The 16,654-nt window shown below is 37.0% G+C and overlaps 1 protein-coding gene across 13 annotated transcripts in view; it reads left to right on the forward strand.

Annotated features, from left to right (window-relative positions):
* The first annotated feature begins 4,810 nt into the window (after positions 1-4,810).
* LOC135484241 (regulator of G-protein signaling 7-like) overlaps positions 4,811-16,654 on the forward strand; it is a 50,868-nt gene continuing 39,024 nt past the window's right edge. For 11 of the 13 annotated variants that reach the window (XR_010446437.1, XR_010446436.1, XM_064765534.1 and 8 more), the window contains exons 1-3: positions 4,963-5,001; positions 5,953-6,532; positions 10,565-10,594. Coding sequence is in view for 11 of the 13 variants with exons in the window: in XM_064765534.1 (XP_064621604.1) it covers positions 6,380-6,532; positions 10,565-10,594 (183 nt within the window). In the remaining 2 variants the exon portion in view is untranslated. Of the gene's footprint in view, positions 4,924-4,962; positions 5,002-5,952; positions 6,533-10,564; positions 10,595-16,654 lie in introns of those variants that run through there. The other 2 variants (XM_064765535.1, XM_064765540.1) reach the window with 2 other exon arrangements.

Consider the following 16,654-nt stretch of genomic DNA (forward strand, 5'->3'; position numbering starts at 1 on the left):
TCTCTCCTGCTGGCTGTCTTGTCCTCCCTCCTTTTTAAGGGGGGGGGGGGGGGGTTGTTCTATAGACTGTCGCCGGGTCTTCGGGCCCGCGCGTTCGCCCCGTCCAGCTGTCCTAGGGTTCAGCCGCCTAGGACTTTTGAGAGTTAGTCAGTGAGGCCGCTCCATGTTATTCTGGGGTGTGCTCTCCTTCTTGTAAAAAAAAAAAAAATAATAATAAATTTTTTTTTTCCCACATTGTGTCTCTTGACGATTTGTGCTGAGCTTATACCGTGTTGAGGTGGTTTTGTCCCCGTCTCGGAGGGGATGGGTTTTCCCAGTTATGCTTCCCTTTGTTCTCAAAGGGCCTGTTGACCTCTAGCCCGGGTTTTCCCCAAGCATTCTTTCTCTGGGTCCCCTGGTCTCACACGTTGGGTTCTGCTGCGCAGCTTGGAGACAGTTCACTTCACTACATGGTAAGTCACCGTTTACCCTCCTTCCTTTGGTTGTTGGTATTCGATGCAAAAGTCTGACCTGGGTAGAGTATGAACGACATAAAATTTCCATTTCCTGTGGAAATGTCATTTTATTAGTTCATACCTACCCAGGTCAGACTACCCGCCCTGCCTGTCCCCACAGCAACGGGACTTACTCGGTGCGCTCGAGTAATAAGTACTGATTAAGGCGGCTCACACGAGGCAGAGGCTGTATAGGGGCGCCGCCTAGGTGTAGCTAAGCGAACTAGCTAAGAGATTTCTATTATCAATAGATTATTTCTTCCTCGGGTGTGTCCGAATGGAGTACACATGTAAAAGTCTGACCTGGGTAGGTATGAACTAATAAAATGACATTTCCACAGGAAATGGAAAGTCTTTTCAGTTCTCTGATTGTAATGAATAAATAAATAACTTTTTTGAAAACTTTTGTCTGACTTTGTCTTTTCACTTCAGTAATGGTAATTAATAAAGAAAGATATTAAAACTCTTTGTCTGCCTTTGTCTTTTCAGTTCTCTGATTGTAATAAATAAATAAATCTATTAAAAACTCGTTGTCGGCCATAGTCTTTTCAGTTCTCTGATTGAAATGAATAAATAAATATATTGAAAACTTGTTCTCGGCCTTAGTCTTTTCAGTTCTCTGATTGTAATGAATAAATAAAGAACTTTTTTGAAAACTCTTTGTCTGACTTTGTCTTTTCTCTTCAGATATGGTAATTAATAAAGAAATATATTGAAAACTCTTTGTCTGCCTTTGTCTTTTCAGTTCTCTGATTGTAATGAATAAATAAAAAACTTTTTTGAAAACTCTTTGTCTGACTTTGTTTTTCACTTCAGTGATGGTAATTAATAAAGAAATATATTGAAAACTCTTTGTCTGCCTTTGTCTTTTCAGTTCTCTGATTGTAATGAATAAATAAATATATTGAAAACTCGTTGTCGGCCTTAGTCTTTTCAGTTCTCTGATTGTAATGAGTAAATAAATGACTTTTTTGAAAACTCTTTGTCTGACTTTGTCTTTTCACTTCAGTGATGGTAATTAATAAAGAAATCTATTGAAAACTCTTTGTCTGCCTTTGTCTTTTCAGTTCTCTGATTGTAATAAATCAATAAATATATTGAAAACTCGTTGTCGGCCTTAGTCTTTTCAGTTAGGTGGTGGTAATTAATAAAGAAATATATTGAAAACTCTTTGGCTTTGTCTTTTTAGTTTTCTGATTGTAATGAATGAATCAATCTATTGAAAACTCGTTGTCGGACTTTGTCTTTTCAGTTCTCTGATTGGAATGAATAAATAAATATATTGAAAACTTGTTGTCGGCCTTAGTCTTTTCAGGTCTCTGATTGTAATGAATAAATAAAGAACTTTTTTGAAATTTCTTTGTGTGACTTTGTCTTTTCACTTCAGTGATGATAATTAATAAAGAAATATATTGAAAACTCTTTGTCTGCCTTTGTTTTTCTGGTCTCTGAATAAATAAATATATTGAAAACTCGTTGTCGGCCTTAGTCTTTTTAGTCCTCTGATTGTAATGAATAAATAAATGTATTGAAAACTCGTTGTCGGCCTTAGTCTTTTCAGTTCTCTGATTGTAATGAATAAATAAATAACTTTTTTGAAAACTTTTGTCTGACTTTGTCTTTTCACTTCAGTGATGGTAATTAATAAAGAAATATATTGAAAACTCTTTGTCCACCTTTGTCTTTTCAGTTCTCTGATTGTAATAAATAAATAGATATATTGAAAAACTCGTTGTCGGCCTTAGTCTTTTCAGTTCTCTGATTGTAATGAGTAAATAAATGACTTTTTTGAAAACTCTTTGTCTGACTTTGTCTTTTCACTTCAGTGATGGTAATTAATAAAGAAATCTATTGAAAACTCGTTGTCTGCCTTTGTCTTTTCAGTTCTCTGATTGTAATAAATCAATAAATATATTGAAAACTCGTTGTCGGCCTTAGTCTTTTCAGTTAGGTGGTGGTAATTAATAAAGAAATATATTGAAAACTCTTTGGCTTTGTCTTTTTAGTTTTCTGATTGTAATGAATGAATCAATCTATTGAAAACTCGTTGTCGGCCTTTGTCTTTTCAGTTCTCTGATTGGAATGAATAAATAAATATATTGAAAACTTGTTGTCGGCCTTAGTCTTTTCAGGTCTCTGATTGTAATGAATAAATAAAGAACTTTTTTAAAATTTCTTTGTCTGACTTTGTCTTTTCACTTCAGTGATGGTAATTAATAAAGAAATATATTGAAAACTCTTTGTCTGCCTTTGTCTTTTCAGTTCTCTGATTCTAATAAATAAATAAATATATTGAAAACTCGTTGTCGGCCTTAGTCTTTTCAGTTCTCTGATTGTAATGAATAAATAAAGAACTTTTTTGAAAACTTTTGTCTGACTTTGTCTTTTCACTTGAGTGATGGTTATTAATAAAGAAATATATTGAAAATTCTTTGTCTGCCTTTGTCTTTTCAGTTCTCTGATTGTAATAAATAAATAAATATATTGAAAACTCGTTGTCGGCCATAGTCTTTTCAGTTCTCTGATTGAAATGAATAAATAAATATATTGAAAACTTGTTCTCGGCCTTAGTCTTTTCAGTTCTCTGATTGTAATGAATAAATAAAGAACTTTTTTGAAAACTCTTTGTCTGACTTTGTCTTTTCTCTTCAGATATGGTAATTAATAAAGAAATATATTGAAAACTCTTTGTCTGCCTTTGTCTTTTCAGTTCTCTGATTGTAATGAATAAATAAAAAACTTTTTTGAAAACTCTTTGTCTGACTTTGTTTTTCACTTCAGTGATGGTAATTAATAAAGAAATATATTGAAAACTCTTTGTCTGCCTTTGTCTTTTCAGTTCTCTGATTGTAATGAATAAATAAATATATTGAAAACTCGTTGTCGGCCTTAGTCTTTTCAGTTCTCTGATTGTAATGAATAAATAAATATATTGAAAACTCGTTGTCGGCCTTAGTCTTTTTAGTCCTCTGATTGTAATGAATAAATAAATGTATTGAAAACTCGTTGTCGGCCTTAGTCTTTTCAGTTCTCTGATTGTAATGAATAAATAAATATATATTGAAAAATCTTCGTCGGCCTTAGTCTTTTCAGTCCTCTGATTGTAATGAATAAATAAAGAACTTTTTTGAAAACTCTTTGTCTGACTTTGTCTTTTCACTTCAATGATGGTAATTAATAAAGAAATATATTGAAAACTCATTGTCGGCCTTTGTCCTTTCAGTTCTCTGATTGTAATAAATAAATAATTATATTGAAAACTCGTTGTCGGCCTTAGTCTTTTCAGTTCTCTGATTGTAATGAATAAATAAATATATTGAAAACTCGTTGTCGGCCTTAGTCTTTTCAGTTCTCTGATTGTAATGAATAAATAAAAAACCTTTTTGAAAACTCTTTGTCCGACTTAATTGTCTTTTCACTTCAGTGATGGTAATTAATAAAGAAATATATTGAAAACTCTTTGTCTGCCTTTGTCTTTTCAGTTCTCTGATTGTAATAAATAAATAAATATTTTGAAAGCTCTTTGTCGGGCTTTGTCTTTTCAGTTCTCTGATTGTAATAAATAAATAAATATATTGAAAACTCGTTGTCGGACTTAGTCTCTTTAATGTTCTTTGATTGTAATGAATAGATAAAGAAATATATTGAAAACTGTTTGCCTTTCTCTTTTCACTTCAATGATGGTAATGAATAAAGAAATATATTGAAAACTCTGTCTGCCTTTGTCTTTTCAATTCTCTGATTGTAATAACTAAATAAATATGTTGAAAACTCGTTGTCGGCCTTAGTCTTTTCAGTTCTCTGATTGTAATGAATAAATTAAGAAATATATTGAAAACTGTTTGCCTTTGTCTTTTCACTTCAGTGATGGTAATGAATAAAGAAATCTATTGGAAACTCTTTGACTGGCTTTGTTTTTTCAGTTCCCTGACTGTTATGAAGAAATAAAAAAATGTATTGAAAACTATTTGTCTGCCTTCGTCTTTTCAGTTCTCTGATTGTAATGAATAGATAAAGAAATATATTGAAAACACTTTGTATGCCTTTGTATTTTCACTTCAGTGATGGTAATTAATAAAGAAATATATTGAAAGCTCTTTGTCTGCCTTTGTTTTTTAGTTCACTGATGGTAATGTATAAAGAAAAATATTGAAACTTCTTTGTCTGCCTCGAATAAATATGCTCTCGTAAGGTTCTTTAGATTTCGAAATTGTACATTTATTACTGTTCATTAAATCTTTTTCTCATCTCTCTTTTTCATAATCTTATTTGTTGAGTGTTGGAGAGAGAGGCCATAACCCATAAATAGGCAGCAAAATGAACCCATCTCTGACCTGGTTACTTATCCCAGCATCCAACAGATGTCAGTAGCAGCTGGCTGATGCTGCTGATTGGTGGATGGAAAATCAATATGGCGAGCAAAACGAAGGTAGGCTGTGCATTTATTATGATTTGTTGAAAATTAATGCTGCTGTGTAGGTCTACTGTCCAAATATTGGGCATCAAGGTAGGTGTGTTGGAAACCTTTTAAGTCTAACTAGAGAAGAATGCTGATTTGCCTGACCATTAAGGTGATTATATGCTTCAGATGTGGTTTTCTCATCTGACAGCCTTTGCTAATGAATGCTATACAATACTCATATAGCACACACTACATGGCTATGGATGGGGCTATCCTTATGCACAGACTGTATACTCCACTGTTAGTGTTAGTCTGTTTTGGCTGTTATGTTTTGCTGTACCATTCTCGTTTGGTTCCATACCGTGCTGTTTGGATTGTTTATGATGTCCATTATTACAGCCGTGGGTTAGTGCGTGCAAGGTATTGAGTCTGATGTTGCCTGGTAGCTAGGATTGTGGTGAAAGCCATGAAAAGGACCGAGAGGAGGTTACTCAGTGATGCCACTGATGGTACATGTTTAAGACCATTAGAATTATCCAGGATGGCTTATACCTGATAGGAGATTATATTCAGTTGCATGCAGTCACTAATGAGAGGTGCTCCTTTCTCACAGCACATTGATTGAAACTATTTACACTTCTCCGAGGAATATAATTATCACTGAATCAAAACACAAGCCCCCAACTGTGCATACTAATAACCTAAACACTGCTAAAGTCTACCAGTTTGATTCCTTCACTCTTGCCTAAGGGGGTCAATACGCAGGAGCCAAGTGGGGCATATTAAGTGACATAAAGTTAATAGATGTCTCTACTAATTCACAGTACATGTGGGCCATAGTAGCATTTTCATCACTTAATAGCCCCGCAACCCAGCACTCAGCAGTTGCATTCAACAAAAATATCTCATTTGCTGTATATGACACAAGTGGGACTTGCATTGGCAAGCTCCCCCCCTCCGAATCTACTCTTTTAGTAAAGTATTCTGCTCTGAGTAGGCTATCACCCAGTTATAGCCAGTTACTATGGGTAAACACAACTTCTGCCTCTATTTCAGGAAAACATCCAGGACATCAGGGACAACCAATGTTTTCAAGATGTGGAATTCCAAGTGCCAAAATGTTGTCCATAGTCTGTTGTGGAAGATATTCCTGTAACGAGATTTACACAAAAAAACATCCATGTGCTGGACGTCACGCTACATTTTCAAAATAAAATCAATGATTAGGACTAGATCTTCCATCATGTCTGTATCATAGAAATAATAATTGAAGTACGTCCTCCAAAATTTATCGGCGGAATTAACTAAGAAATATTGCTGAACTTGGGAATAGTTTTGAATTGCTCAAAAATTCAAATCAGGATTTACGGAATACGTGTTTGTTAAGTTTATCACTGTGGTGACTCTAGATCAATTAGCATAATGTTATTTTCATACTGGAGGTGATACGCAACATTTTTAGTGTCCATCTTGTGGGAGTATTATGGTTGTCTATAGGCTGGTTGGTAATATGGCTCATAGGTACAGCAAGAAGAACGAAGGGGTCAGCAGTGGAGGTACAACCGGCGGTAGTAACGGACAACAGCCACACTCACTAAAAGAAGAAGAGAACCCTCATAATCTTGTGTATAAAAAGGTAAGAGACATCAAGTTTAAAACGGTCTGTTGCCCATCGGGCAATGCACTTGCCAGAACTATAGGGCACTTCCATCTCTGCCTAAAGAGGGCACTCTGTACGTACTGGCCAAAATCGGCGCTTTAATAGTTGAAGATGGCTGTTTAAAATAATTGATTGGTTTTCACCGATTCTGCTTATTTACGATTGTTAATTTTTCTCCAGTGGGTATAAGAAATGGAAAGTTGCAATCAGAAAAAAAGATGAAATTTCAAGGTCAACAAGGCATGGAGAACTTGCAATCGCCCGTTGCCCTCATACATTGTCATAAATATGGCTCTGGTTTCGATCCAAGTGTTAAAAATGAATGATGGAACTAACAAAAGGCATCAAACAATACCATTACCATATAGGCTATACCCTATTGTATCCATGGTAGTATGATACAAGAATGACGTCACAAAGAAATGTGATGTCATCGTTGTATTCACTACCGTTAAGTGAAAATTTATCTCGTATCACTATCGTTGATAATGTAATATGTGACATAATTTTGTGTTCATTGGGCAAATTGGGTGCAAGTTGAGTGTTATATGACAATTTTGTTGCATTGTTCATTATGGCTTACTTGCTATTCAGTCTGAACTAAGACCTCTGTTGTATAAAGTGTGCGCTAACTAGGCAGCATTAAACATGTAATTGACAATCTCTTCCGTAGTCCCTAATATGGTATCAGATATAAGATGTTCTGACCAAAGATACAAATTCATAAAATAGCTTCTCACTCCACACCCACTACTCAAATCTTGTCATCAACTGTTTGGGCATTCGATTGTTGTCTTAGGACTAATGCAGATACCCGATTGATGTACTTTTCTTGTCTCGTCCTATGTAGATGGTGTTCCTTCATGCCAGCCATGACTAATTACATTTTTATAAGCCTGCAAGTGCATGTTCATTGTAGTTTTGTTAATCAATGTTTATGATTATAACATATCCTGGAATCTGAAAATTCATTAACAATAATGTGACAAGAGGGTTAAGACAGGTTTCTCATGAAGTAAACTTCTTGACTTCTTGCATTATTCTTGATCATGGTTTAGTTTCACACACATCACATATACACGACATTGCAGTTGCTCTGTTCCTCCTTTCCATCACGCTCTTTCGCTCTTTAGGTGTAAACTGAATGCCCTCAAAAATTCGTAGTCTACGGACTGGAATCGCCGGCCCCGAATGGCTTCCTCTCTTAATTACCATTACAAGGCCCCCATTTTTTTCTGCTCAAAATGAAGAAACATCATCTGCCCCAACAACATTTTGGTTTAAAAATTATCGGTTAAGCTACTCCTGTCACATATGGTCCTGAAACATGCATTTTGTACTCAGCTGACTTTATAGTCTGCCTTCACATGAAAAAGGGGGCTGGGATACTTGACTAATTTGTGGAGTCTGGCATGTCTGGACACCCCTTATCCTGTTGATGGTTCACAGGCTTTGCCATTGGTAAAATTGCTTGGGGTAGGCGAGTGAATAAGAATGTATATTCATTAGTTGAATGCTAGATCTCATCCCCTGGAAAGCTTGGCAACTGATGTCACCTGTTTCCTCTGGAGACTTGAGTATCCTTTGGATGCTTGAGTATATCTACGGTCCATCACAGTCGATGTTCTGTCTTATTTTTTGGGCTAAACTTGGAACTTGAGTCGTCACTGCTCATGTCATCTAAAGGCAAAATCTGTTCATCTGTCCATCGGCACTCTTACAATGTTGTTGGCCCCTCACACTGAGTCAGCCCTAGATTATTTTGGTCCCTTCCACATTCTGCATATTCCCGTGCGTTTGCACAAAACATACTTTAATTGAAGCTTCAGCTCAACAAACTGGCAGCAACCTATATACGCTCAAAATCCCTGGGAGTCAGGAAACCTCCGCCTTCATTGCCTTTGTTGAGGTTTCAGGTCCTGTATTAAAAAACGCACTTTTCTACACACATACATGTACATCATTTTTCTACATACACTTGAGACCGTCTTACTTCTTCTGTAAACCAAGATATCATTTCTAAAACTATTCTCTTTTACTCTTTCCTTTCAAAGTACAATTTTTTCTCCTATTTCAGTACAGAAATAGTCAATTGTTACACCGATTCTTAGTTCTCGCTATGACCAACACTGAACTCTATTCATAAGATATGTAAAAAAGATGAGTTGAACATACATGTAGCGCATTACAAATCTATCTAAAGAAGGGGACTATACCAACGCGATGCAAAAAAACCATTACAAATTACTGACAGTGCCAGTAATTATTGGCTGCTGCTATTGGTAATGTAGGTCTGTGATATATTATTCATAAGACAATACTGGCAACCAGAATGTGCTCATATATAAAAAGTGATTTCAGATTCTTTTGTTGAATGCATATTTAAAAGCAAACAATTATATGGTACTTATTATTTTATAAAAAAGAAAGTGTTGATCTAGCTGCTGTATTGATATTACAAATTGGTAGCTACAGCCACATCTGTTTCCAAACTATGAAATGGGCAGTGTTTCATTTTATTGATTTTAGATAATAGGACATGATTTAAAAAATAAGTAGATCTTGAATGAAAAGTGGATACATCTGGTGTGCAATTGTTGTTCATTCATTCCCAATTTATGCTTGATGAGGGTCCAATATCAATTATGGAGTTGTATCCAGTGTTGATGTCAATATGTTCGACCTTATCTTTGTAAGATGAAATATGGTGCACAATTCTCTTTGCTATCCAGAAGTTGCCTCAAGTTTGAACACTTCGAGGCAATGTTCAATCAGTTGCTGGTTTAAAAAACCCCAACAAATACATGTAATTACTGAAACTAAATGTCATTAGAATAACTCTGCCATTATGAGTTGCTTCGATCTCCAGCATACAGACACAGTGGTGCAGTGGGCCAACCCTTTCAGAAGCCATGTGTACTTTTTTGTAATTCAAAACTATTCTTAAAATTCCAATATGAGAAGGAGTATTTGATGTCAAGCAATATTTGTTCAACCCTGAGCTAATGATTTGCTCACCGTTCAATGTAGTGTGGAGTTACAGCGGTTGTGTGTAGGCCTATGACTTTTTTTCCTCATAACCACTAAACCAGCAGTCCACAAACGAAGGGAAAAAATCTTCCATAGTTTCGCCTTAACCTGATTTTCTACTTAGCATGTTATAACACACGTGTGAAGTGAATGAAAATGGCGATCACAATATTCATTACCTTTGATCAAAACTACGGTTAAAAAGAGCCAACTGCTCACGGTATAGAGAATTTGAAATACATCGCTCTGATGGTCATATGTTTGCAGTTTAGAAATATCTGCTTCCTCTGGTGACTACTATTTGTAGTTGGCATTGTTGGTGTTAAGTCCATCACATAAAGAAATGAAGGACTGGGGGTTTACAAACTGTTAGTTTGTTTTAAAAGGTTTCTTCTCGATCTATCATCATCATTTCTCCCTTTTCTTAGCCTTCATGAAAATGTTGAACCATTTTAATGTATTTTTTCCAATGCTTCCTCATTAATCATATCATTTTTATGACTGGCAGTTCTTGTTCTGAGGCTTCTTCTCAACACTCTACTTAGAGTGATGGTTTATGTTAGTGTAAGTACAAAAAAAGTTCTGAGAAAACAAAAACTATAATAAACACTACCAGCCCAAAATGCAAAAAAGCATCTTCTGCGTGAAAGAGTTTTGGTAATTTTGACCAGTATTCAAAAAGTAAAGACAAAGTGTCAGATCGAAGACAAAATGATATTAGAATTTGGTCCCAGGGCTATCCAACTTCTCAAGCCCTTGCTGTTGGAAAGCCATTGATGCCTTTGTCCCTCTCAATCTCTTGCTGTGGCCTCTGGTGTTGTAAAATTTCATATACAAATATTCATGCGCGCAGCAATTTTGCAGTTCACAACAGCGTGTGGAGATCAGCCTTCAAGAACTGACAGAGCGAACAGTCATGAATGCCAATTCTGGCTATCACAATATCATGACGATTTATGTCAGCTTTCTACTTTTCAGACCCCCTCCTGGGCTGAAGAGCAAAAAAAGGTGATAACTCATTTTGTCATTGCTGGACCTATCTCTCTCTTCATTACACTAAGGACCCTATATACTGTTTATTCCTCCATGACCACCATTCCATGCAGGATCTGTATGCGACTTCTTCAGAAGGGGACATATATGAACAAACCTGGAAATCATCAGTTCCATGACATGCAATAGACTGCCATTTTCGAGAGGATGTTGCAAACCATTTCAGAAACGACCATGGAGTAACCTTGGCAAAATATTATCCTTCAATTCAAATAGTCAAGTGTGTGTGTTGCTGGATTATCCTTTGGTTTGTTTCAAGAAGAACTTGTAATTTGAGATCTTCTTGAGTGGTTCTTTAAAAAAGCTTCTCTCTGGAATGGTATGAATGTCGTGGTCATGCAAAGTTGATGATTTCCAAATACTATGGGCAAACATTGGGATTTCATTCCGCCCACCCAGTTGTCATTCCAGTCTTTGAGACTAGATGACTAGAAGATGGGAGGGTTGAAATCCTCGCTCTTTGCAAGCATTTTCTTGATATAGATTATACATGTAGGTTTGGGATATTTTGGCAATGGTGTATAGGGTTCCTTACGTAATCAGCAATGGTGCCTCACTGCTCAAGGCACGATTGTACATCATGCAATCTCACCATTTTCTTTTGTTTGTAGACTTATTTCAGCACTGATATTCCTGATTTTTACCAAAATCACAGTATATCTCTGCTCGAACTTTGTCCGAACTTGCCTCATGAGGTACCAGTGGGACTCATTCAGTGATATAAGTGCTGAAAGTGTGGGAAACTTTTCTTAGTTCTTAGACCTTCTTTTTGTTGTACAATTCTGTATTGTTTGTTTTTAGAACTAATTCCTGTTGTTTTGTTTGAACTTGAGCTGTGTTGTTTTCCTGGTTCTGCATCACCTTAATTTCCATGTTTGAGTTTTGCCCTTGCTTGCTTCTTGGTCAGATAATGATTTGATGATCCCTACCCATGCATGATGGATGTTTTAGAGTGATCACTGCAAGGGGGTGCCCAGGCCTGCTCTGAAAGTTTAAACCTTAGTATATACATGTAGTTAGTAAAATTGAAAACAATGGTTGCATGACAGGGTGCTAGATGCATGGTTGTCAAAAGTATGGTTGAGTATTCCTGCACGATGACGATGAAACCTTGGGTGCTTTATCAACAATAATGGGCCAAAAGAACTTTTGAAGATAATATTTTTCTTTTGTTGCACTACGATTTTCAACAGAGATACATTGCTTCACCAACGTGCAACAATTACTATTTTTCCAGTAGGCAGTAGTACCAGTTCATGTTGCACAAAACTGTCAGTTTAAAACTTTGCTGTAGCAAAGTTCTGTTCCATTTAAAGTTAATGCAGGGCAAAGATTCAAAACCTAAGTCATGCAAAAGTGTAGTTTTGTGATTTGTTGAGAATTTTCCGTTAGTGGTAGTGGTCCGTGGGTTTGAATGCTAGTGTAGTAGAAGTCTTAACAGTTTGTTAGGAAAGTGGATGTACTATTTGTCGATTTGATCAGGAATGACCTGATATTGCATCTCAGGACATCTAGATTTCGTGGGTTAGGCCTTTGGAAACCACCAAGCATGATTGCAGGCATAAAGGTGGTGTCCCCCCCTCCCAACAGGTGGCAACTGCTCCTTTGGGCCAGGCTTGTAACACCTGGGGAAGTTGTTTAAAATATAAAAGTGTGAAAACACATTTAAAAAATGACATTGTAAAGTGTGATATGGGAGTCATATTGAATGTAGGAATTTGAAATTTAATGGAGACATTAATAGGCATGATTGTGCTTGGAGATCAACCAACAAATGATGCTATGTATCCTTTTGTATAATCTATTGGAAAACATGCTACCATGGCAAGTTGTCAGGCCACAAATATGAAAGCCTTGAATTGATTATTGCAATGCATTGTAAACTTGCTAAAGTAAAACGCAATTGGTCAGTGTGATGGCTGGGGAAGGGTTGAATGGGGTGGGCATACATATTTCAGAAAGAAAATTTCACACTTTACTCATCACAAACAAATGCCATGGTACCTTTTTTGCATTCATGGGAGGGAGAACTGGGGGTTGAATCCATGACCGTCTCAATGCCGGTACCTTTTCTCCAGTGATAACAAGGCTCATTAGGAAATGTTAAGCATATTGGATAAATCATGTCATTTTGGCTGAAATCCTGGGTGAAAAAATGTAGAATCCCGACTCAGAAATATTTTCAGCAGGCATCAGAATTGCATCGATTGCCATGCAAGGGGTGGTCGCGGTTTTCATTGACGGGTGTATAACAACCACAGGTCAGTGTGTTTTACCCACTTGGGTTGTTAAGTCCACAATATTGATTATCATAACAGAGGTCCATCAGTCAATCATCAGAAGCTTCGAGCGTTTATCGATCCAGAGGAGTTCCTTGTTTACAATATTGACCAAATTTACCTCGCATCAATACAAAGCATTTCAAAAACACAGCTCCACGGTTGCCTGTAGAATCGGAATGGATTAAGCTCCAATGTCATTGTGATGGTTGCATGGTTTGAGACTTGTCTTGGGGTGTTGGATACTGATTATTCATCCTGAAATGGAGACTCAGTCAAGGTCATTTAGTCCAATCGAAGGACATTTGAAGGTTATGGAATTGGAGATGTCTTTTAAAAAGTCTGATGAAAACATTTGTTGCAGTGGCCAGTGCCACATGACCTTTCCTTGGAAAACTTTAGAGACCCTTCCGATTATACCGTTTGATCATTGAGCCCTGCCCAGGGCACTCCGTGCAGTTACTTCATAGTCAATATGTGTTACGTTCTAACACATAACCTCTAAGAAATTTTCCATTGCCTGCATGTGAATTTTCTGCTTTTTGAGAATTTTAGGTGATATAGTTACAAAATATCTGGTGTTTACAGTGTGTTGGAAATTGTTTCTTTTACCTTTGCCCTTCTTGTGGGAAATGGCACCCACTAACTGGCTGCACTGGCTGCTCTGGCTGCACTGTAAAAAACACACGAGTCATACACAAATATTTCTCAATGTATTTGATTAATTGTGATACATGTAGTAATTTGGGTGACTGAGACAGTTCCTTCAATCCTCATGTCAGATGGGGAACTTTGCTTCCTTCGACACATGCCATCAGATCGCTTTCAACAAGAATTTTTGTACTACAGCTATTATCTGCCTCCAAAGATTTTCTATAAGCCTAAATGTGAAGTTTATATTCATGCCATCATGGATTATTCGATTACCAGCACTTTTCTGCTATACTGCATGAGCATGTGTTGTTCGATTAATATTTCATGAAAAGATTTGTAAACTTACTCTAATGTTCAGGTTTTGTTTTCTTAATTGTGTTATTAATAGGGAATCAGGGCCTGCATGTTTCATTATCAGTTGTCCAATATTATGGTATGTGTAGTTACTGGATGGTGTGTTGATGTTGTATATCTGTGAATTCTTAATTATACTATAGTATTGTTTAGGGCAGTAACTCTGCTTAGGGCAATAACTTACTGCAGCATTCTTTCAGTGCAATAACCTTTGAGCAGGTCTGAAAGGCAAATTGCAGTATCAATATTTGTGTTGCATACTTGCATTATTCAATGCAATGGGTACAGGAGGTTCGATCAAACGTTCATCATTTTTGGCCCCTGCCTTAGGGTCTCAAAACCTGAGGCAAAAATGATAAAGAACAAATGATGTAGCAAATATTTTAGTTTCATTATTTAATCTAAGCCTATATGGATAATTTTTTGTGTGATTACCCTGTGGTATGGCACTCAGCAAGGGCATGGCATAATATTGGTGATCATGTGTTGATCCGCTATTCATTCGTCTGGTATAATATCTCTGAACTGCCTTTAAAAATATCTGTCAGAACACCAGACAGTTGTAAACCATGATGCATCTGTCGTCTATTTACTATTGACTGGAGTAAAATTGATTACCGCTAGGCTGGACTTGACAATAGGCCACCTTACACCACACTTGGATTAGTGCCTGTGGGTGAAGTGAAGAGTCTATACTTCGCTTATTTCATGTAAAGTTATATTTTCACAATTGCAAATTAATATTAAATAGGCGAAAACATTATATCAACAGTGTACGGTACTTGACACTTAGTCATAGTGCTCCACCCCTCAGCTCTGAAGGAAGATCAAGGCTGCAATTGTTTGATACCACACACGGGCACATTTCTTGTTACGTTTGGCAAGTCACTTAATGACGATTGCCTTATCCTTCCTTTTAGACTTGGCACTTGGATTAACCTAGCATGGACTCAAATCTTAGGCGAAGTCACTGCATCTAAAATGCAATGTAAATTGCTGGGCTAGTCCAGTTATTCTGAGACCTGTAACATCATCCACATTCTTTCGCTCCAGCAATTGACATCCATACATGTCATATACGGAAATAGATATGTTCCATCGATGGGCATGATGGACAGATGCTGAAAGCAATCATTGACGGAAAGATCGACAAGTGAAACGACAGGAGGAAATCTCAGCCTCCTCAGCAGGAGAGCAAGATATGATTCGATTAAATACGCATTATCATGCGAAATGATCGAAGGCATCCCCTATAGAATTTTCATTTCCTAGCTGATATTTTTGTTCTGGTTAATTGGTGTTCAGTTCAAGTATTGATTTTGTGCGAATAGACTGAGATAATCTGTGGATGGGATCAATGATTGAAAGAAGCATGTGATCAATAAATAGTGTCTATATACTGTATTATCACTTCTACATTTGATAATATGTTAGAAATGACAAAGTCATTGATATGGATGGAACCGTCATCAGGTGGCATTGATGGTTAAACCAGTGGATGGCAGGCCGTCTTGCAGTGTGGCATTGATCGTATGGCGAGTTGGATTATTGACCAGCTTCTGTATCATTGAATTGGAGATTGTTCTCACTAGATGGATGCTGGTGAATGTCTTCAGGCTTGGTTTTCACCTGGCCTGTGCTTTTTTATTGCCTTTTGGAATTGGCTGATCTTGACATTTACAAGACATACAGATCACAACCTACTCTATAGCTTTTAAGTGTTCATCTTCATTACTTTCAACTGTTGAAAGTTTAATGTAACCCGTGATTTCTTGACTTAGTGAAGTAGAATGAATTGACTTGAGTGGACCCAAGTTTCTGAAACAAGTGTTCTACGACAATATCTCGTCTGCCTCTTGGTGTTAAGTCCTTAAAGTACTGTGTTGCCATACTGAACTTCCAGTGGTATTGTCTCCGTAACCACCATATTGATGCGCTTTGTCTCGAGGCTGAGCAATGTCAATACATTGAGGGTCAAGATTTGTGTTGCTCGAGTTGAACTTTCTGCATCTGAACCAGGTGTCTGTATCAATGGTTGAGAGAAAGATGGGATTTCGTGTCTAAAACTCTGTTATCAGTTCTACTCTTGACTGTGATGTTGAAGTCATTCATTGAATCACCATCAGGTAAAGGTAATGGTATACAACTTGTTGCAGTATTGCTAGGGTGTATGAAGCTGAGCGTGTGTACAGTTCCGGATTCAGTGATTGAGCGTAGAAATGATGATGTTTATGATAAACTCAACATCATCATCAATAGGTGAAGCATGTACATTTGAAAAACTGTTCTCTACCAAACTAGTTCTTGTAGGGTTGGATTTCGTTTGTTCAACAGGACCTTCTATAATCCCAATTATGTGCATCATGACAGAACAAAATGATGCTAAGATTGGCAATCCAGTGACTTATGGTAAAATCCTTATATGGCCTAGTCCATCATGCCCAGAGGCTGCCTTATCAAGTCGAATTGCATGTTTAATATCACGGGATCGTACAGCATGGCTCTCTGTAGATGTACAGTTTCCGCCCTAGACGAGAGACAGCCTCAAGTCGCACTGTCTTGTGGCATTGCATGTAGAATCTTGCCAAATAGCACAGCACGGCTCTTTACAGATATACAATCCCAGAAGTATTGATTTTGTACAGTCGGATCTGTGGGACAGGATACAGATCTGGTCTGTATAGGGGTTTGAAAATTGGATCGAGCAGCATGGGAGCTTACAAATGAA

Source organism: Lineus longissimus, chromosome 3 (genome assembly GCF_910592395.1).
Source record: "Lineus longissimus chromosome 3, tnLinLong1.2, whole genome shotgun sequence".
Classification (NCBI taxonomy): domain Eukaryota; kingdom Metazoa; phylum Nemertea; class Pilidiophora; order Heteronemertea; family Lineidae; genus Lineus; species Lineus longissimus.